The 23,233-nt window shown below is 38.1% G+C and overlaps 1 protein-coding gene and 2 long non-coding RNA genes across 3 annotated transcripts; all 3 read right to left on the bottom strand.

Moving 5' to 3' along the window:
* Positions 1-1,889: 1,889 nt before the first annotated feature.
* LOC139126115 (uncharacterized) lies at positions 1,890-4,456 on the bottom strand. Its single transcript, XR_011550473.1, has 4 exons — positions 4,001-4,456; positions 3,330-3,508; positions 2,745-2,792; positions 1,890-2,030 (listed from the first exon to the last, which is right to left on the bottom strand). It is a non-coding gene; the product is annotated as an uncharacterized lncRNA (long non-coding RNA).
* Positions 4,457-4,480: 24 nt separating this feature from the next.
* LOC139126121 (uncharacterized) lies at positions 4,481-6,645 on the bottom strand. The gene is made up of 4 exons (XR_011550476.1): positions 6,317-6,645; positions 5,820-5,997; positions 5,350-5,397; positions 4,481-4,641 (listed from the first exon to the last, which is right to left on the bottom strand). It is a non-coding gene; the product is annotated as an uncharacterized lncRNA (long non-coding RNA).
* Positions 6,646-6,924: 279 nt separating this feature from the next.
* LOC139128994 (B-cell receptor CD22-like) lies at positions 6,925-11,811 on the bottom strand. The gene is made up of 7 exons (XM_070694671.1): positions 11,724-11,811; positions 11,041-11,304; positions 10,089-10,310; positions 9,261-9,518; positions 8,097-8,375; positions 7,549-7,790; positions 6,925-6,945 (listed from the first exon to the last, which is right to left on the bottom strand). The coding sequence occupies exons 1-7, from the start codon at positions 11,809-11,811 to the stop codon at positions 6,925-6,927; spliced, it is 1,374 nt and encodes a 457-aa protein (XP_070550772.1).
* Between the last annotated feature and the right edge of the window lie 11,422 nt (positions 11,812-23,233).

Here is a 23,233-nt window from a genome sequence, read left to right as displayed (position 1 = left end):
TTTGATGGGTGCCTGAAATAATCACTCAGAGAACTTAGAGCAAGTTTCTGCTGGAAGAAGTGGGAATTAAGATAACTGATAACCTACACATGCTATATTTACTGCCGTCAAGTCAATCATTTGTATACCTAGGGAATAATTTAGTAGACAAGAGAGCAAAGTATACATAGCCATTGATATTCTGCCTAGCAACACTATGAAAACATGCACTTTACAATACTAGATCTGACACGAAGATATAAGACTTTAATCAAAATTAGCTTCATGCGACTTTTCGCGAATTTAGAGATTAGTATGTATATTTATTAGATTAATATGTATAATTACCATCAGGAGAGCTTTCTGAATCTTGTGGTACTGATTCTGCATCCTGATCCTCAAAAGAAAAACAATACATTTGTAATGATAGCCTAAGTAACCAACATCAGTTAAAGATGGCACTGTGCGGGAAAGGGTGCTTTTTTGCTCGCTTGTCTCTGAATGCAATTGCAAAAGGAGCTTGTCTCAGCTATGAAGCGGTGTATGTAAAATTTTACAACAGTACGTTTGTGTTAGGTGACCCCATAGCCTCTCGAAATGTTAATATTTAAATAGGGTCATCTCTCTCTTATACAGGGTTGTTCTGGTCAAGTCAGCAGCGAAAACAGTCGCTGTACACTCATAGCTTCTCGCAATGCTAATACTTAGTGAGGTCACCCCCACCTTGTATCAGTTGTGAAGGTGAAGTCAGCGAACGAATATTGACAAGGATTAGAAAGTGTAATACTACGACAAAAATGTAAAACAAATAACGTATGCAATTTGACTGAACGTAATATTTATCGTACAATATTATGTGAGAACCACTCAGCTAAAATTACAAGACCTAACGAGGGAAAAGCGGAAGACATAATAAAATAAAAGCGTTTGCCTACATTTCCTGTATCTTTGTTTGGCTTGGTTTGGCGTGCAGACTGACAATGTTTTTATCGTTATCTGCGTTCTTGTTATCCCGCTGAACAGCTGCAGCTGCTGATCTATCTGTGTTGTCGGCCTCGGCCTTCTGCGCAGACGTCTCTGAGTTCGAAGTTTGTGGTTGAAATGAAGAGAATGTCCTAGTTCTATGAAATTAATAATGTGGATGAGAAAGATCATATGTGTGGACAAATGTTTATTAAAGTAACTGGCTGGATTTGTGTCACTGCCAAGCAAAGGAGCTAGTACAATTTTAGTGAGAAGTAGATTAAACAGTTACATGTTATCTCTCCACGTTACCATTTTTAGTGTTCCTAACCGAAGGTGTACTTTTTTCGAGTTTTACACTTGTTTTAACAATTGCCTGTGCAAGTATACGTGAAAACCATTTGTGAACACGGACGAAGCTCTATGTTTTTCTTTCTCGCTAAAGTGTGTGTTTTGGCGTTGATTACCAAATGACAGGAGGCCTAATCTTATATGCGTTTGCATCTTCGTTGTTTATGCAGAGAACAATACTCTAGGGACGTCAATATTTTCCACTGATAAAAGGCTTTGTATCAATTTTATCGAACATATGGCTCCAATTGTGGAATTTTATTTTGATGTGTGCCTGAAATAATCACTCAGAGACTTAGAGCAAGTATCTGCTGGTAGAAGTGGGAATTAAGTTAACTGACAAACCTACAAATGCTGTATTTACTGCTGTCAAGTATAATCAATTGTATACCAAGGATATAATTTAGTAGACAAGAGAGCAAAGTATACGTAGCAATTCATATGCTGCCTAAAAACATTATGAAAACAGGCAATTTACAATAGTAGATCTGACTCGAAGACCTAAGACTTTAATCAAACGAAGCTTAATGCGACTTTTCGTAGATTTCGATATTAGTATGTATATTTATGAGGTTAGTATGTATAATTACCGTTAGAAGAGTTATCGTTATCTGCGTTCTTGTTATCCTGCTCAACAGCTGCAGCTGCTGATCCATCTGTGTTGTCGGTCTCGGCCTTCTGCGCAGACTTCTCTGAGTTCGAAGTTTGTGGTTGAAATGAAGAGAATGTCCTAGTTTCTATGAAAATTAATAATGTGGATGAGAAAGATCATATGTGTGGACAATGTTTACTAAAGTAAACAGGCAGGATTTCGTGGCAATACCAAGCAAAGGAGTCAGTACAATTTTAGTGAGAAGAAGATTAAACAGTTACATGTCATCTCTCAACATTACCATTCTATGTTTCTTACCTAAGGTGTTCTTTTTTCGAGTTTTGAACTGATTTGAACCTTTGCCTGTGCAAGTATACGTGAAAACCATTTGTGAACACGGACGAAGCTCTATGTTTTTATTTCTCGCTAAAGTGTGTGTTTTGGCGTTGATTACCAAATGACAGGAAGCTTAATCTTATATGCGTTGGAATCTATGTTGTTTATGCAGAGAACAATACTCTATGGACGTCGATAATGTCCATTGAAAACGGCATTCTATCAGTTTTATCGAACATATGGCTCCAATTCGTAGGATTTAATTTAATGAATTCCTGATTGGACTCAAACTCTGAGTCGGCTGGTAGTAGCAGCTATTTACTGCTGTCAAATCAATCAATTGTATACCTAGGGAATAATTTAGTACACAAAAGAGCAAAGTTTAAATTGTCATTCATATGCTGCCTAGCAACACAATGGAAAAAAATGTACAATGCTAGATTTGACTCGAAGATATAAGATTTTAATCACAACCAGCATTATGCGACTTTTGGCGAATTTCGAGATTAGTATGTTTAATTACCGTTAGGAGAGCTTTTGAATATTGCGGTCCTGCTTCTGCCTCCTGATTCTGAAAGGAGAAACAGTACATTTTAATAATAGGCTAAGTAAGCAACATAAAGACGAGATGGCAGTGTGGCGGGAAAGGGTGCTTGTTTGCTCGCATGTCTCTGAATGCAAAGGCAAAGAAGTGCCTGTCTCAGCTGTGAAGCTGTGTCTGTAAAATTTTACGACAGTACGTCTGTATTAGGTGGCCCCGATAGTCTGTCGAATGTTATATTTAAGTAGGGTCATCCCCCTCTTGTACTGCGTTGTACTGGTCAAGTCAGCAGCGAAAACGGTCGCTGTTCACTCATAGCCTCTCGCTATGTTAATACTTAGTGAGGTCACCCCTGTTAAGTATCAGATGTAAAGGTGAAATCAGCGGACTAATATTGACAAGGATAACACAGCGTAATACTACGACAAAATGTAAAACAAATAACGTATTTAATTTGACTGAACGTGATATTTATCGTACAATATTATGTGAGAACCCGTTAGCTAAAATTACAAGACCTAACGAGGGAAAAGCGGAAGACATTACAAAATACAAGCGTTTGCCTACATTTCCTGTATCTTTTGTTTTGTTTGGTTTGGCGTACAGACTGTCATCGCCATCTGCTTTCTTGTTATCCTGCTGAGCGGCTGCAGCTGATGATCCATCTGTGTTGTCGCTCTCGGCCTTCTGCGCAGACTTCTCCGAGTTCGAAGTTTGTGGTGGAAAGAAAGAGAGTGTCCCAGTCTCTATGAAAATTAACAATGTGGATGAGAAATATCATATGTGTGGACACTGCTAAGTCTAAATCTTATATGCGTTGGAATCTATGTTATTTATACTGAGAACAATACTCTAGGGACGTCGATATTTTCCATTTAGAACGGCATTCTATTAGTTTCATCGAACATATGGCGCCAACTCGTAGGATTGAATTTGATGAGTGCCTGAAATAATAACTGATTGGACTCAGACTTTGAGTCGGCTGGTAGTAGGTGTAGTAGAGATAATCGCTAAACCTACAAATGCTATATTTACTGTTGTCAAATTAATCAATTGTATACCTAGGGAATAATTTAGTAGAAAAGAAAGTAAAGTATACATAGCCATTCATATCCTGCCAAGCAATACTAGACAATATGCAATTTATAATACTAGATCTGACTCAAAGATCTAATACTTTAATCAAAACCAGCCTTTTGCGACTTTTCGCGAATTTCGAGATAAGTATGTATAGTTACCGTTCTCAGGGCTTTTTGAATTTGGCGGTACTGCTTCTGCCTCCTGAATCTGAAAGGGTAAAAATACATTTTTAATGATATGCTAAGTAACCAACATCAATACAAGATGGCAGTGTGCGGGCAAGGGTGCTTGTTTGCTCGCATGTCTGTGATTGCAAAGGCAAAGAAGTGCTTGTCTTAGCTGTGAAGCTGTGTCTGTAAAATTTTACGACAGTACGTCTGCACTCAATGCCCCCAATAGCCTCTCGAAATGTTAATATTTAAATAAGGTCACCCCTGCCTGGTATCAGGTTGTGCAGGTCAAGTCAACGAACTAATATTGAGAAAGATTACACAAAAAAGTAAATTGATTTGACTGAACGTGATATTTATCTTACCATATTATGTGAGAACCCGTCTGCTAAATTACAAGACCTAACGAGGGAAAAGCGGAAGACATTATAAAATACAAGCGTTTGCATACATTTCCTGTATTTTTGTTTGGTTTGGTTTTGCGTACAGACTGTCGTCGACATCTGCTTTCTTGTTATCCTGCTGAGCGACTGCAGCTGATGATCCATCTGTGTTCTCGCTCTCGGCCTTCTGCGCAGACTTCTCGGAGTTCGAAGTTTGTGGTTGAAATGAAGAGAGTGTCCCAGTCTCTATGAAAATTAACAATGTGGATGAGAAAGATCATATGTGTGGACAAATGTTACTATTAAAGTGGACATGCAGGATTTCGTGTCACTGCCAAGCAAAGGAGTCAGTACAATTTTAGTCAGAAGTAGATTAAACAGTTACATGTCATCTACTCAACATTAACATGCTGTTGTTCCTAACCTAGGTGTGTTTTTTCGAGCTTTACACTGATTTACAACATTGCCTGTAAAAGTATACTGAAAACCATTTGTGAAAAAGGACGGTACTCTATGTTTTTATTGCTCTCTAAAATGTTTGTTTTGCGTTGATTACCAAACGACAGGAAGCCTTATGCGTTGGAATCTATGTTATTTATGCAGAGAACAATACTCTTGGAACGTCGATATTTTCCATTGAAAACGGCAATGTATCAGTTTTATCGAATATATGGCTCAAATTCGAAGGATTTAATTTGATGAGTGCCTGATTGGACTCTGACTCTGAGTCGGCTGGTAGTAGCAGCTATTTACTGCTGTCAAATTAATCACCTGTATACAGAGGGCATAATTAGTAGACAGGCGGGCAAAGTATACATAGCCATTCATATCCTGCATAGCAACACTAGAAATATACAATTTATAATACTAGATCTGACTCAAAGATTTAATACTAAAATCAAAACCAGCTTTTGTTACTTTTCGCGAATTTCGAGATTAAGTATGTATAGTTACCGTTAAGAGAGCTTTCTGAATATTTGGTACTGCTGCTGCCTCCTGAATCTGAAAGGATAAAAAATACATTTTTAATGATAAGCTAAGTAACCAACATCAACACAAGATTGCAGTGTGCGGGAAAAGGTGCTTTTTTGTTTGCATGTCTGTGAATGCAAAGGCAAAGAAGTGCGTGTCTCAGCTGTGAAGCTGTGTCTGTAAAATTTTACGACAGTACGTCTGCACTCAGTGCCCCGAATAGCCTCTCGAAATGTTAATATTTAAATGTGTGTCACCCCTGCCTTGTATTAGGTTGTGCAGGTCAAGTCAACGAACTAATATTGGGAAATATAACACAAAAACGTAAACAACGTATACAATTTGACTGAACGTGATATTTATTGTACCATATTATGTGAGAACCTATCAGCTAAAAATTACAATACATAATCAGGGAAAAGCGGAAGATATAGAATACAAATATTTTCTACATTTCCTGTAGCTTTTGTTTTATTTGGTTTGGTGTACAGACTGTCAATGTTTTCATCGTCATCTGCATTTTTCTCATCTGCTGATTAGCTGCAGCTGCTGATCCATCTGTGCTGTCGCTCTCGGCCTTCTGCGCAGACTTCTCGGAGTTCGAAGTTAGTGAAGAGAATGTCCCAGTCTCTATGAAATCACGGGGAAAAAATCAACACTTTTGATGAGAAAATGTTACTTTTTTGAGCGGACAGGCAGGCAGCATTTCGTGTCACTGCTGAGCCAATGAGTCAGTACAATTTTAGTGAGACATAAATCTAATCGCCACATGTCATCCTCTCTCTTTTGTCCCTGTCCTAAAATGTTTACGCTGTACACTGATTACACACTTTTCCCTTTTTCCTTATTTTGTAAATCAGTGGAGGTTTTCTCTATCTCGGAGAAACATGTGTTGAAAGAAAGGACAGAATTGGGATACTGTAAAATAGTACATTCAAACAGATATTACCTGCATAGGGATTGATATCGTGACCGTATGATGTTCCATCGGGTTCAAGTCTCTGAAATTCTACGTTCTCTGGTTCATCTCCGGGTGACCTTTTGTATGAGGGGAAATCTTGCTAAGTTCAAAGTTACACAAGGTTAAGCCGATGAATATATGACCAAAGTACTTATTGCCTGTACTTTCAATCGAAATTTAAGTTAACGTTGCTCCTTTGGAGATTGATCAAATGAGATATTGCTTGTGAAACGGAGAAGGCTAAAATAAATTGTGTAAGCTCAATGTTAAACGTTGAATCTGATTAAAGCACTTGGTATCACATATCCAGCTATTAAAACAAAGAGCTTACCATAAGTGAGATTATCTGCAATAAAATATAGAAAAAATACATAAACATGTTAGCATATATGACAAACTTTGGGATTAAATCGTCTGACAATAACATACAAACTAATATGGAACAGAAATGTTTGGAATGACTAGGAATCACTTGATAATACTAACCCAAACTTAGTCCATTCTGTGTCTTCGATTGACGTTTTTATTCAATACGATGGCGACGATGATCACGATGAGTATAATCAAAACAAAGACTGAAACTGTTATAATAGCTATCAGCGGATCTGATCCATTGTCTGTAAATAAAGTGTGATAGTATGAATTTCAAAAAAATGCTGTTTGTTCATTTAAGGTGAAAGAAGAGAGTCTGATGCAACGAAGGTTACCATTTCCCTGTGCATGTTTGTCCATTTGGGGAGAAATATTTATAGCGGCAATGAAAAGCAACAATATTGCCATTATGCTTTGAGAATCAGTGTTGAATATAAGATATACAGTCAGCTTTGCTTACAAGGGCATTTCATTCTAAACAACTTTGAAGATAAACAGTATAAAAGAACATACAGGTGATACTCTCCCTAAATTCCGCAACAAACTATGTTTATTACAAATGTGGCAATACAAAATCAAAATTTAATTTTAAATATAAAATTGTAATGTCGCGTGAGTGCATTTCAGAAATAAGTTAAACAAACTTCACAAATCGTCAATGCAATAATATTACGCAAAAATATCGTATCGATAGAAGAGCGAGGAATCAACAAATTAATAAGCTAAAACCATGACAACGGATAAAGCGATAATTTGCGATAAAAGATGTACATGCCTGTAACGAGTTCAATGATCGTTGTTGATTGGCGATCACCAATGACGTCATCCGCGTTGGTAGCTTCACATACATATTCACCATAGCAGGTACTGTCGGCAAGTGTAACGCTGAGAATACTTGTAACCACGTTGCCTATTGGTTGATGGTTTCTGATCTCGAAATTATCATCTTCGTTGCTGATTTCTCTGTCATTGCCATCGAACCACTTAATTGATGGCACAGGCATTCCATGAGCAGTGCAGTTAATGTCAACAACCTCACCGATCTCGATCTTGAATTCTTCTTCTTCACTCGGAATCAGGCGTGCTGAATCTAAGATACAGACAAAACAATCATATATGTTTTGCCAGAAATGGTGTCACTGCCCTAATATATGGTTTAACAATGTTGACATTATTTTCTGCATGTCACCTCAAAGATCAACGCATTCAGTGTGATGTAGATTGTGAAAATTGTAGTGTTACATACAAATGTTTACATTTGTGACATCATTGTTCGGGAAAACATCAATAAAAGAAAATTAAAAAAAAATTCCCATGAATTATGCTTTTTCTTTTCAGTAGAGTCGACCGCTACAGTTTCTTTCGTTAAACGTAATATGTGAAAACAAACACTTACAATATACAACGAGCTCCTCCCTGGTGGCTGAATAGTTGACAGTGCCGTCGTAAAAATTAGTGAATGCTCGACATTGATACGATCCAGAACTTCCAGGGCTGATATTAGTGATTTCATGGTGTAATTCTTGACTGTCGTTCGTTGCAAAAAATTCATCTTTGAAGATAAGCTCTATTTTATGCGAGTCAGGATTTCCGTCTGAAGCTTTGCAGTGGATATCGACGTCATCTCCTTCGTTTATTGTGGATGGAAGTATTGTGATATTCACGCTGGATAAATCTAGAATTATACAGTGAATTGCTTCATTTGCATTAGACGAACTAGACGTAATGTCTAAATCGAGGTGTTGCCAACACTGTCAGGTGCAATAACATCTAAACGGTAACATGAGTTGATCATAAAAAAAAAAAACTCTGCAAAAGTTGAAACATCTAGCGGGAGGTCAGACATAGTCTAACAACAACACCCAATCCACACACATCGCATCTGCTTAGAAACCGGCACACCAAAAATTCAAATTTCAAAAATACACAAATGCAAAAGGCATTATAAACCTGACAGCATACGTTCTGGACAGTTAGCTGGCTGTGCAGTGCGTGTATACCTGTAGTGTGGTATCGTATTGACTAAGTTTTACCTCACGCTAGTCAATATTAAACTTTTACAGAGTTGATTTTCTTTATGATCGACTCATGTTACCGCTTAGCTGTTAATTGCACCTGGCAGTGTTGGCAACACCTCGATTTAGACAATATGTCTAGTTTGTCTAATGCACTAATGCTTTTAAACAGTTCACTAAAATTGAAAAAAATATTTTGTGATCGTGTCACTTAATATACCTTAATTATTCTTATCGACCTTATCGATTAATCATAATAATTTTGTGTGTAATAAACACTCGTTATTTATTTAAAGAAGAAAAATGGGTAAAACGCCATCGATCAATAGTGCATGACTTTGTTCAATTTTCAAAAATATCGAAGTTTCACATCATCTGAAAATTAAAACGGTCTTCCCTTTGAAGGAAACTGATTGGGCCTATGACTGGTTACTCAAATACAGATAGAGATTTCCTTGTCAATCGGGGAACCGATGGACACGTTGCTCATACTGTTTGGTCGAAAAATTCAAAATATAGATTTACAATCATTTCGAACGACTAACATTGGACTCCCAGGTACACGGTACCCTGGTCGGTAGCACTAGTGTCGTCGTAGAAGACTGTTGTCACTGTACACGTATAGTTGCCAGCGTCGTCTCGAGTGACGTCATTGATAGTATATGTGGATTCGCTTGAAAGCAATACATCATCGTAGAACCATTGAAATTCCGACGGATATGGATTGGAGTCAACATGGCAGGTTAAAACGACAGTGTCTTTTTCTTTGCTTTCGACCCTCGAGTTATTTACGGCAGGAGGATCTGCAACATAAGTTACGAGTAAACGACAAGATGAATGTTGGACAAAACTATTATTTGCTCTCGAACTCAAACGTTAAGGAAGAACATAAGGTAATGATACAATAATTGTACTTTTAAACATTTACAGCTGTGTTCTTTGGTTCAATACATGGCACAGGTAAAATAATTACAGGATTTTCTTTGTCACTTATGTAAAAAAATCTGAGATATGTCTTAGCCTCAAAAATGTCAAAGATAGAACAGCTGTAATTTTATACACTCCCATCATTTGTTTTGTTGGCAAATTTGTTTCGTTTTCTGTTTGCTTTCAAAATCATGTTTCAAGACAGCCTCGTATTTCTAATAACTAAAACTTGACAAGAATATACATGTATATTATACAAACTTATCTTTTTACTTTAACAAAATATTGCCCTCTTGATGACAAAGTTACCTTATGATGTTTGGACGAAAGCAAAAGGTAACAGAATTGCAACGGATAAGTATGTTGCGACAATGATTTACAGAAGGTGTCGTATGACGTACTTACACTGTATGTCAAGGAATGTCACATTAATGCCTGTGCCGTACGTTCCGTCGTGATAGGTGTATTTGCCGTGCAGGACTGGTCGCCGTGTAAGTCCCGCGTTATGTTGATTATTTCAACAGTCGCGTTGCTAAAAATATCACCGTTGGCGAGGAACCACGTGTAGTCAAAATCAGGCGGGTTTGCGTCAATTGCATGGCATCTAAGTTGAACGCTTTCGCCAAGTTTTCTCGGGACTTCGGGTGTCACTGCCACAGCAGGGGGAACTGAAATAAATGGTAAAACCAGGGTCAAATGCGAAAGGTTGAACTAACGAACGAAACGGCTACTGAAGGTCTCATTTACGTATGCACCTATCAATGTCTTACTTGAAAGATAGAGTGCGTGACGTAAAGGTTTAGGGTCATTTAACTTTTTTTTTTCTAGCCATGACATCCTTCTTACTCTTAGGCTACAAAGTGATGTCAAACACTTAGGGGTGATAGTCGTATATGTCAAATGTCACAAAACCAAAAAAAAAAAAAAAAAAAAAAAAAAAAACAAAAAAAAAACAAACATTTTAAAACACTCTACATTTCCGCTGTCGGCGTACCATAGCGATTAAATATTCCGGGATACGATTTGATAGCAGTTTGCTGTGTTGCCCCGCACTCCCTCCCGGGGGAAACATTGATAGATGCTTGGCCTTCTGTGGAGACGAGGTCAGATCCATGAAGATACGACTGAGCTCTGATGCACATACGAAGCTGTACTAGTCGACAGAAAGCTTGGTCAGTACTAGAAGAGTGATATGATATATCCTTACTTTTTCAAACAATAATAACGGCATGTTACAATGCGGTTGATTTCAAGCAGTGCGCATGCAATATCACCGAGTAAGACCGTTATTAAACATCAATAAGTGCAACATGAAACATTTTCACCTAGGTCCACAAAGAGAGTTCCACGAGCAATACGTAGATTATTTTATTTTAGATAACCAGATATTTCACTTACACTGTACATCAAGGAAGTGGCTTTCCTTCGATGACGATGTTGAGTTGTCCCACAACGTGTTGTTTGCAAGACACTTGTACTCCCCCCGTTGTTGTCGAGACACGCTATCCAGCAGTAGCGTTGCATCAGCGGTCGTGTCACCCGAAGGGTGCTGCCAGTAAACTACGGCTGCCGGGTTGGCATCAACATCACAGAACGCTTCATATTTTCTCCCTTCGACTACTACACCCTCTGATCCATTTCTGATGACGATCGATGGTCCATCTTTTGATGATTATGATAAAATAACAAAAGGTATACTTAAATGCACTAAAGAATTCTTGATTTTACATAAATATTACAAAAAAGTCTCGTTATCTGTACATATTATGGATATTTACTGATAAAGCTTAGTCAATTTTCACGATATAAATACAAACATTCTGCCAGTTTTCTATCAGCCTCTTCATCCAATTGTTTGATACTTATCATTTGACCTAGCTTCCTATGAATTTACAAGTATTACAGTTGTCGAAAAGATAGCTCATGTACTAAGGGGAATTGTAATAGTGGCACTTTAAATACATACGTTTAAAACACAGACAGCATGCTGATAATCCTAAGGCTAGTGATTATAACATCAGAAGAGAATAGAGTGATGTAGCAACATGATATGATCATGCAGATTAAAAAGAAGAACTTACACTGCACGTCCAAGAGCATCGTAGACTCTCCATAACCTTGATCACCATCATAGAATGTGTTATTTGCTTTACACGTTATAGTTGCCATGGTGGCTTCTTTCTGCCTTGTCAATAAAAAGTTGCTGATCTTGCACCCGAACATTTCCATTTATGTATTGCCAAGTAACGTCAGCGGACGGATTGGCATCTGCAGTGCAATTTGCTACATACGTGTCGCCTTCAATGACCTTGTATTGGCTGTGGTCCTCTATTGTGACGTATGGAGAATCTATGGAAAGAGAGACATTTCAATCATTTATCCGAGTCGTTGTACCAGCTTAACTTTAGAAAGGCCAGTCGTTCACCAGTGTGTGTAATGTACCAATGGTTAGAATAGATTAACATATTTACAATGTTTTCCATCATTAACCATTGAATTGCCGGTATTTATTTGTTTGGTAGTTCTACAGTAGCTTTGTCAACTTGAACAGGGATATCGGGTGAATGAATATGTACTGTCAATATACCAAAATGGAATTCTGAAACTTTTCATAAAATACGTTACTGTAACAGTCTTTAGATTTGAACAGCAGCATGTCAGTTTGACGCTGCAGTATATCACAGCCTAATCTTATCTGGCATTTTGCTCCATGTAGATGTAATATTAACGATGTTCGGAGTCACCCTGAGCAAAATTATTGATGATTGATAAAGTATCAGCCATCTGGTACATTGCGCTTAATGAATTCAAAACTTCTAACGTGAATATGCACAGATCACAGAAGAAGACAATATACATGATAATTATCTGAACGCTAAAACTGTTCATGATCACTGCAGCTTGTCAGAGCGGTTGGAATGTATTGAGAGCATACCAAACTAGCCAAGACAAGAAAAAAAGAGGTATCTGACGAGCAGAAAGAACCGGAAAATGCACGGTTGTATTTACTTATTCAAAAAAATGAGGTGATGAGATAGGCTTACATTGAACTTCTATTCTTATTTCTTCTTCACACGAAGGCAGTGGAGGTGGCAATGTCACGTGCCTCATTTGGCAATCGATAACTGCTCCGTTTTCAGATTTGTTGAACTTGTACTTCCAACCAATCTTAGAGGAGTTTTCTGTCTCGACGTGATTTCCCCATTCATTTGCCATACTAGTTCTCCAGGGGGAGCACCCCTGACCGCACTGCAAGTGAAAATCACTTCCTCTTGTTCTTTAACTATGACACTAGGATTTACCGTGCAGTCTAACCATTGTTCTATAGTATGAAAAATGTGGTCAAGTATAAGTGCTAGTCAATGGAAGTAGCGTTGTGTATCTACATCAAATCCCTGTGAACATCATCTTGGGGCTTACAACGATTTAATGTCGTGCATTTCATGCATGACCGATATATACTGTGTCATCTTTCTATGACATCTTGGGTCAAATAGATCGCAACTAAACGATTTTTTTCATCTGTCTATACTTGTACAATATGAAATGATCGGTTCCGAGAAGAAATTCAAGTTGTATTTAATTTTGAGAAAAAAGTAAGTAAACACGGCTCGCTGTTTAGTCGGCTTGGATGTCGTAAGTTTAAATTGGTCAACATGTTTTGACTTAAAATTATTGATGACTTTCAGATTGTCCTATACTGCAAGTCACAGGACGGCAGAGTCTCATTTGTTGTGCATACACACACAGGGATTACAAGTACGCTACCAGATAATATTCTGCCTTGCTTTAACCATGACGTACATAAAATATGTCAATGTCAACCTACACAATGGCACATCAGTTGACAAACCATAATATATCACATTCCGAGTAGATTCTTGAAGCTTATGATACCAGAAATGCAAGGCATGCACAAAATATACTGTGTATAAGGCGCTTCAAAAGGTGCATTTATGATGGAAGCGTGCATTGTGCACTACATGGAAATGGTGTAAATGTGCAAAAGTGTGTGTATATTATTTCCTATACCAAGAGGAAAACTTGATTATAGAAATATTGTTTTATGTAGGGGAGAGTCTCTCCTTAAAGTATCAACTTTGGTAAAGGTTTTATGGTATTTTTTTAACTGGAACATTCATTTGCATTTTCAACTGGAATTTTTGTCAGATAATGCTTTATTTTTGTGCCTTTTTTATATTTTTTTTTCACGTCTAAAATTAAGGACCTACGAATGTACCTCTCTTATAGTTCCGTCAAATTCAATCCTAGGTCAAATTATTGTACATCAAAATAAAGAAATATTCAAAGACAGTTAATGAAACATGTTCCTTTACGATCAATGTGAATTTCTTTACGTGTTTTTCCACTTCTAGATTTGAAACAACGACGATTCTATACTGACATTATGTCTTTATCGTAACATCACATAGATAGTTTGCCTAATTTTTTATTTTAGTCAAATATTTAATGTTTCAATCAAGGTTATATCATCTAGCTTACCTTGAGACCATACCTACGTTGCATTTATGTGTATCCAGATTTTCTAATATTAACAGATGCATGATAACATTAAGTATTTATTACTTTCCTTTCCAAATATTGAACTTTTAAGCCAGTGACCTGAATTTAAAACCGTCAGAAGAAATTATATTTTGACAGCCTCATTTTTGATCTTGTAAATTCGACTAAATTCAATTTCAAATCCTGATAGCTAAACATAGGAATCATAACGCATTATGAACTTTCGCCAGCTTTTTTTTTTCAGAAAGAAAAAATCTCTGATCATTTACGTACCTGCCCGGCTCCCGTAATGCAAACACCGATGTCAATTTCAATAACGATTTCAATAATTTGTAATAAATATGAACATTGTTCTGCCGTCTTAACTGCGACATGGTGTACTTTATTTAGAACCAAGGATAATTTCAACCTACCTATAACGAATAGGTCCGCTCTTGCTTGTACAGGGGGATGTACTAATGCCTCACATCTATGGAGTCCATCCTGTGCTACCGAAGCGTTGCATATTCCAATCTGTACTTCCCAGTACCGTTTTCAGCAATCAATTGGTACCCAGGCGTAATGACATTGTCCCCAATTGAGATTGGAAATTGATCCGGTGACTCCTTTTGCCAAGCGGGTTCATCGTCGTTCAAATTATCAAAAGAGCAATTTAATCGAGTGTACCGCCCTGTCACAACGATGGTGTCGACCGGCGTCTCAGAAAAAGACAAAGCCCCTGTCGAAGAGAAACCTAGGTCAAATACTCTGTATTATTTCAACCATCTTAGTATACGTTGAACCTATTAGAGGCGAGGGGAACTTACCACAGCCCGCAATGTAGACACATATTGCGAACCAGAAAGACACAATCATTCTCTGAGAGAAATGATGAACGGGAAATAACATATTAGCCTCTGCGCCGCCATTATCGACTTGTTTGCACTATGCCATCATAATCACGTACATGTAGTCCCAATACCGACGGCAAGATAAATTTTGTGCATGACGCCACCTACGACAACAACTGATGCCAACTAACTTCAAAAGCGACAGTGCGCAAGCAAAAACGAGAGTGTGAACAAATATGTTGAGAGATTATCCTGGTATATCCTACTTTCGGAAGAAGAACTGAATATGGTGGGTTCCAACAAGGACTCGAAAAAGACGAAAACGATAATTATAGGTGTATTGGAAGTTTTGCCTAAGTATTGCAAGTACTGCAAGTCTTGCGACGCTGTCGGAAAAATAATCATTCTTGCCGTACAACTCCAGTTTTTTGTACTGTACGATCTCATGCATGACTGTGGATAAGGTTTATTATTAAACACATATTGGCCGGCTATAAGTTAACATCACATCTGTAACCCTCTGGGCCTGTGATTCACCTCCCAAAACAGAAGTTCAACGTTTTCCTCGTCCTCCAGCTCGAGAAACAGTCAGTTTATCTGGGTGACTCATACCCTCAGGATACAGACATGCTATTACCCTTTTGGCCAGTCAATATGTTTGTAGTCTGACAAGCACTCACTGAATAACGTAATGATAATTACGTGATAAAAATATATTTTATTTACGAGAAACAATGGTGAATTGTGTCTTGTTTTCTGGTTTAAAAGACTTAGTAAGTTTAGCAGTGTTGTCCTTAGAAGCCGGGTGCCGCGTAAATAACCCGGCTGTTTTGCATTTTTTCCCGGCTACTTTTAACGTCATTTTCTAGATTTAAAAAAAATGAGCTGGAACTGATTTTTTTAAAAGCAACTGTTATTTGAATGGGTATTTTTTTTCATTGATTATTTTACGTACTAGAATCCATGGTGACAGGCATGTGTGTTGCCGACCGTTGCCGACCGGCACATCATCGTCACGGCTCAAGGCTTCACCGTGGCGCTTAGCTGTGGGTCCATAGCTGTGGTGTTTTCGGACGGGATTCCTGCCTTTACGGGCTGGTTTTGACTTTTTACGATTTTAACCCCGCCACCACAGGTATGGGAAAATGCGTAGAAAAGCGTCCACGTTACGCCCGACAGCACCCTTTTCTCAACTTGATTCGGCGATATTTCGAAAAGTTTCCATCCAAATTACAATTGCCAACACTCATCGACCCTGTCACAACGATGGTGTCGACCGGCGTCTCAGAAAAAGACAAAGCCCCTGTCGAAGAGAAACCTAGGTCAAATACTCTGTATTATTTCAACCAATCCCAGTATACGTTGAACCTATTAGAGGCGAGGGAACTTACCACAGCCCGCAATGTAGACACATATTGCGAACCAGAAAGACACAATCATTCTCTGAAGAGAAATGATGAACGGGAAATAACATATTAGCCTCTGCGCCGCCATTATCGACTTGTTTGCACTATGCCATCATAATCACGTACATGTAGTCCCAATACCGACGGCAAGATAAATTTTGTGCATGACGCCACCTACGACAACAACTGATGCCAACTAACTTCAAAAGCGACAGTGCGCAAGCAAAAACGGGAGTGTGAACAAATATGTTGAGAGATTATCCTGGTATATCCTACTTTCGGAAAGAAGAACTGAATATGGTGGGTTCCAACAAGGACTCGAAAAAGACGAAAACGATAATTATAGGTGTATTGGAAGTTTTGCCTAAGTATTGCAAGTACTGCAAGTCTTGCGACGCTGTCGGAAAAATAATCATTCTTGCCGTACAACTCCAGTTTTTTGTACTGTACGATCTCATGCATGACTGTGGATAAGGTGTATTATTAAACACATATTGGCCGGCTATAAGTTAACATCACATCTGTAACCCCTCGGGCCTGTGATTCACCTCCCAAAACAGAAGTTCAACGTTTTCCTCGTCCTCCAGCCTCGAGAGAAACAAACGTGGTTATTAGGGACTCACCACGACCAGAAATCCGCTTAAAATTCACTGAAATATCGCCGTTTTTCTAGCTTCAACCGACATGACTACCCGGAGACCGCCATTTGCTGGCGTAAAACTGTTGTTCGAGGCTCTCTGCCGAACGTCACTACAGTGACGTAGCGGTGACCTCTCAACTTATAGAAAAAAAACTGAGAGATTACAGCCGGCATCCGCGCCGCATGAACAATCACAGATCCCAGGGACTGAACTATTTTTTTCCCAATTACAGTTTGATTTCAGTTATGTGAGACTGGCAATGTCCATAGGACAAACGATGGTCATCGATATCACACGATGAAATACCAGTTTGTTTTCTATAAGTTGAGAGGTCACCGCTACGTCACTGTAGTGACGTTCGGCAGAGAACCTCGAACAACAGTTTTACGCCAGCAAAATGGCGGTCTCCGGGTAGTCATGTCGGTTGAAGCTAGAAAAACGGCGATATTTCAGTGAATTTTAAGCGGATTTCTGGTCGTGGTGAGTCCCTAATAACCAAGTTGTCGATGAGTGTTGGCAATTTGTAATTTGGATGGAAACTTTTCGAAATATCGCCGAGTAAAGTTGCGACAAGGTGCTGTCGAGCGTAACGTTGACGCTATTCTACGTATTTTCCCATACCTGTGGTGGCGGGGTTAAATCGTAAAAAGTCAAAACCAGCCCGTAAAGGCAGGAATCCCGTCCGAAAACACCACAGCTATGGACCCACAGCTACGTGGCGCTGATCCCCTGTTGCTTAAGACAACAGGACAATACGTCGTGGATTCCGGCATGGGTTCAATTTCACTGCGCTTCTCCATGTTCTCCATGTTGGGTTGACCGATAGTGTCTTTCGATGGATCCTCGGAATCATTTTTTTTCACGGACTCGTGGAGCAAATTTGAAAGAAAATAGAGTTGTTTCCTTCCGACGCCTTGCTGCATATCTGCTTTGATCAAATTTGGGGACAGCGAGACGCGATGATCGTGCGCGGTTTGCATTTAATTTGTTGCAACAATTCTGTCAATCACTCACTTTGTGTCAAAAGTTTCAGAAACTATCGCTAGCCTGAAAATTAGCAACTGACATGGTAACGTGCCTCTGACTCGACGATGCCGATTTTTCAGACTACACTCAGAGAATCCGAAACTTTCCACATAAAATGAGTGATTGACCGAAATGTTGCAAGATCATCTCGTCTTGTTGTCGCCTAAGCTCAGTCGCGGAGAGTGCTTTCGTAACCGTTTGCGCATAGAAAACTCATAACAATGAAAAAATGCGTAGAGACTCAATCCAATGTGTAATATTATTACGCATTGGATCGACTCTCTACGCATTTTTTCATTGTTATGAGTTTTCTATATGCGCATTTTTTTCGTAAATGCGAACACTGTTACAGTGAATTATCTTACCGATGTTTTTCTTAAGAAAAGCGAATGTGTTTTGATTAGAATAGAATGAGTTTGATGGTTTGGGGAAACTACTATGTGGTAATGAAGAATGGGAAATGAGCAATGAAATGAGCAGACAGCGGGTGATTTAAGATTAAATGTTACATCTTCACTGCAAATAAAACCATAAGTGTGTCATAAATAATACAAACAAAACAAAATCATGTTTGTTTGTTTTGTTGTATGTGAGCCACGTCTAAGACACACAACAAAAGTACTGTTTCAGTCTCAGCTAAATGTCACCTCAGATGCCACCAGAGAACACCATTTCCACTCCAAAATTTCATTTTCAGCATTTTTTGCGAGAGGGGGGACACCCCCTCTCGCGCTCTCCCCCTCGTTCGCTACGCACACTCGCCGCTCGGTCGCTTCGCTTCCTCGCAGTCCACCCGTCTACTTTCTTAAATTACCCGGCTACTTTTAAATATAAGGACAACACTGATTAGTTCAACTTTCAAATAGCGTATTCTAACACCCATAGTTATTCGACTAAGCGTCAATATTATTTTACTCCGAATCCACAGACAGCGAAACTTACTATAAGGGACTGGTCAGTTTCTTTAGCTTGGGTTGGGGGGGGGGGGGGGCGGATTACTATTTGCAGACGTGAACAAGTGGCTGACTCCCCTATCTAACTTTAGAAAACAGGGTAACACACTTCATTTGGGAATGAGTAAAACCAAAGGTGTAATATAAATGTAATGAATTTTTATATATATATATATATTATATATATATATATATATATATATATATATATATATATATATATATATATATATATATATATATATATATATTATAATATATATATATATATATATATCGAAGTATAGATATGTCCTTGTCGGAAACTAGAGTGCTCGATACGGAAAACAGAGCGTTATGAATTACTTCAAGTACAAAGTAATAATATCTGTTACTTAAGTTTGATGCATCCTGCAATTTCAGACAGAAGACTTGATAGTTATGTAAACAATGGTGACACTGTGGTCACCAACAGTTTTCCCTATATCTAGACTTTCAAAAAATGCACAGCATATGGGGTTCTGACCTTATGAATCACCAGAGAATTGTTAGAGTAAAACGGTCTATTTCAAATAGCGTATTCTAACACCCATAGTTATTCGACTAAGCGTCAATATTATTTACTCCGAATCCACAGACAGCGAAACTTACTATAAGGGACTGGTCAGTTTCTTTAGCTTGGGTTGGGGGGGGGGGGGCGGATTACTATTTGCAGACGTGAACAAGTGGCTGACTCCCTATTCTAACTTTAGAAAACAGGGTAACACACTTCATTTGGGAATGAGTAAAACCAAAGGTGTAATATAAATGTAATGAATTATATATATATATATATATATATATATATATATATATATATATATATATATAATATATATATATATATATATATATATATATATATATATATATATATATATATATATATATCTCGAAGTATATATATGTCCTTGTCGGAAACTAGAGTGCTCGATACGGAAAACAGAGCGTTATGAATTACTTCAAGTACAAAGTAATAATATCTGTTACTTAAGTTTGATGCATCCTGCAATTTCAGACAGAAGACTTGATAGTTATGTAACAATGGTGACACTGTGGTCACCAACAGTTTTCCCTATATCTAGACTTTCAAAAAATGCACAGCATATGGGGTTCTGACCTTATGAATCACCAGAGAATTGTTAGAGTAAAACGGTCTATTTCTTGTCTTCGAACCTGAAAGTCAGGCGAAAAATGACTGATTATTAAATTTATGCGTCGAAAAATGCAACGTTAACTGAATGGTAAAATTCGTTGCTCGCATGGTTCATTTTTGGCAAGTATGAACCCGCGTCGAAATTGAAAAAGCACAGACACAGTATTTCAAAAAAATGCTGACCCTTCCCCATTACCAAAGTCAAAAACAGGGTAACTTTATATGAATGAATCCTCAGGCCAAAGAAACTGACCAGTCCCTAAGAATAATTTCATATACTACAGAAGAAGGTGCAAAATAACGATTTTTTACTTCATAAAGACGAATGTACTCAGTGCTATCCCACATCAAAATGTTATCGCCTACCTTTGGTCGTTGCTCGGGTCTCGAGCTCTATATTGATTAATTGTCATAAATCAACCGTTGCTTCCACACAGGTATCAGGCTGGCTGAAGAAGACATTGATAGATTGATAGGAAACTACAAAATGAGGGAAAGTAGTAATGATAGTAAAAAATTGGGACCCTTCTTTTCAATCTTTTCCCCCTAAGTTTCCAAGCCCCCATTCCTAACTCTTACCCCCAAAATAATTTATCGCCCCTTTTAGAACGTAACCTTTAACCTCATTTCCATAAGTACGCACATCTTTGACGTCATCAGTTTGTGGCTATACCACTTGTAAAATGGTGTCTGGAAGTCTTTATCAATGCATGTGCTCTTCAAGAATTATTGTAATACTTTTCCAAATTCAAAACCGGCTAAAATGCTGTCCCTGCCTCCGATTTCCCGATCGTGCGCTGCTTTTAAAATCACTTCTGTATCATGAGAAGGAATGACCCAGCCTCAGAGGTTTTAAATGTCAGAAACACACATCTTTTGCGCATCTTTCCTCTTTTTTGACAGTCATTGCATCCCTCCGTTTTCATTTGCTTTACTATTGATTGTAACAGTAATTAGTAACATTTTCCTTCGGCCAATATTTACGGCAGACGAATCGCAGATAGAACTACTGGCAGCTGAAAATATTACATTGCAGATTGGATGACAAATACCTTATCAGGCACACGGGTCTTGTACATTGTATGATATGAAAAATGGTTCCGTACTGGTTTTTATCAGTTTTTGATATTTACTGCATCAGCATGAATTCTGAAATCGTCAATCAATGTCTGATACATTTCACATAACTGGACTGCTATATTATCTATAGTATTTGCCAGTATGACCAGAACCGCCGTTTTTCTTGCTTTGTGATATTTCCGCGAAAACGTTGGCAGGTCATTGGAGTCGATTTTGTTTCTTGGTTTGGCACCAAAAAGGAAACAAGACATTTTTACTGTAAATAGGAGTCATCACTTTGCTTAGACTTTCATAGGTTTATTGGTGACATAAAACAGTAATCTGAGCTTTTTTGGGGGGAGGAAATGTTAGGCGGATTTTTCCATTATGTAATTTATTATTAAAAGGGAAGTTGTAAGTTATCTTGTTCTTCTTCTAAGCATCATTACTGCTTTACATAAAGCACAAAATTATTCAAAAATTACTGCGTTCTCTACACTACTTTCTGTTGTTTTGAAAACAATTTGTCTATCCTCAAATGGTATTGAATAAATCAATATCGATTAACATTTTATGATATTCTTGCACGAGATAAAGACTTGTATTCACCTGTACTTTTCCAAATTATTTTCTTTACTTTTTTGTCTTTTTCTGAAAAACAAAACTGTTTTTCATTTAAACACACCGTGATTAACCGATACGTTTGTCATCGTCAGGGAAAATTGTTTGTTTACCTCTATAGATCTTTTTTTTTCCTTTAACCTGACTTTTGTCTGTCTGTCTGTCTGTTGGTCGGTCGGTCGGTCCTCGGTGTATTTGTCTGTCTTTTTGTTTGTTTGTCTGTGTCTATCTGTCTGTCTGTCTATCTGTCTGTCTGTCCGTCTGTCTGTCTGTCTGTATGCCGGTCTGTCTGTTTCCCTGTCTGTCTCTCTGTCTGTATGCCCCTCGATGCCCAAACATTGGGGAGGGGCACTGAAATTTCTATGAATTAAAAGCTTCAATCGTCACGCAGTATTTACCAGGTCTTTACAAGTTTTGTCATCGAAATTGCACCAAATGTGTTGCATCCATCAAACCCATATGCGTAAAGCTATTTTGGAAAGGCAAGTATGATTAGCTATGCATAACAAAAACGATATTGGTGTCAGGTTCTTGTTACGACAAGGGAGCATATTTGATAAAGTGTAGACTGCTGACTTTGAGAGATAAAATTGACGTCACAGTCCTAAGAGTTGGGTCATTGTTAAATTAGTTTAAAACCTGATGGTAATAATTGAGGTCCTGGAAGGCCAAACGCTCTTATAGTTCAAGCCTTACTCTAGTAATATTATATAGGGCTTAGCCCTTGGTTATCGCGCTAGGGGTAATGAATTGGCAATTTTACCATGATAACTGCCTATTGTATTAACAAGGGACGTATTGCGCCATCATTATCGTTGCAATAATAACTGCACTGCCCAACTTCAACTTGCAAGCTGAAAACTAGCGTTCCGTCTAAAAACTGGCAATTTTGCCTCAAGTTATTGACACGAAGGGCGCTTTTCTGAAATTCAATCCCAGCATTCTTTACGTATGTCCTCGTCCATATGCACGACAGAATTCTTTTTTTCTTTTTTTAGGCGTGTTAGTGACAATATTTTGTGTCAGTGACATGGTGGATAATAATTCTTACTGGCTATATAAAAGAGATATTAATTAATGGCATATCATAAAATGACAATTTTCAAGTCTCGTATTTGTCTATTTACGAGCACTAAAAAAGGATGGCGGCGCCAATGAAGTAAATCGGATAAACTCCCTGTTACTCGCATAGTATATTATGAATCTACGTATGCGTAGTCAGTAAACAGCTGGCGCGACTATTAAGGGTATAAAGGGCGAAACCCTGACCACTTACTTTTATTTTATACAAGTTATGTGGGCGGGCGAGAGGAAAGCCAATATTGCCGGCTCGGCTTGGCTTTCCTTTCGCCCATTC

The sequence above is a fragment of the Ptychodera flava genome, chromosome 3 (genome assembly GCF_041260155.1).
Source record: "Ptychodera flava strain L36383 chromosome 3, AS_Pfla_20210202, whole genome shotgun sequence".
NCBI classification, from domain to species: Eukaryota; Metazoa; Hemichordata; class Enteropneusta; family Ptychoderidae; genus Ptychodera; species Ptychodera flava.
The sequence above is the reverse complement of the archived record's forward strand: the minus strand, read 5'-3'. Positions and strand labels throughout refer to the sequence as shown.

Bases quoted from the DNA above. Each gene is read 5' to 3' on its own strand.
- LOC139128994 (XM_070694671.1), bottom strand. From the start codon at position 11,811: ATGGCAACTATAACGTGTAAAGCAAATAACACATTCTATGATGGTGAT. The intron at 8,376-9,260 runs GTTAGTCGTTCG...GTATAATTCTAG, and splicing joins CGTGTACCTGGGAGTCCAAT to ATTTATCCAGCGTGAATATC. The intron at 6,946-7,548 runs GTATGTGAAGCT...CTTTATTTACAG, and splicing joins GTACCTGCTATGGTGAATAT to ACAATGGATCAGATCCGCTG.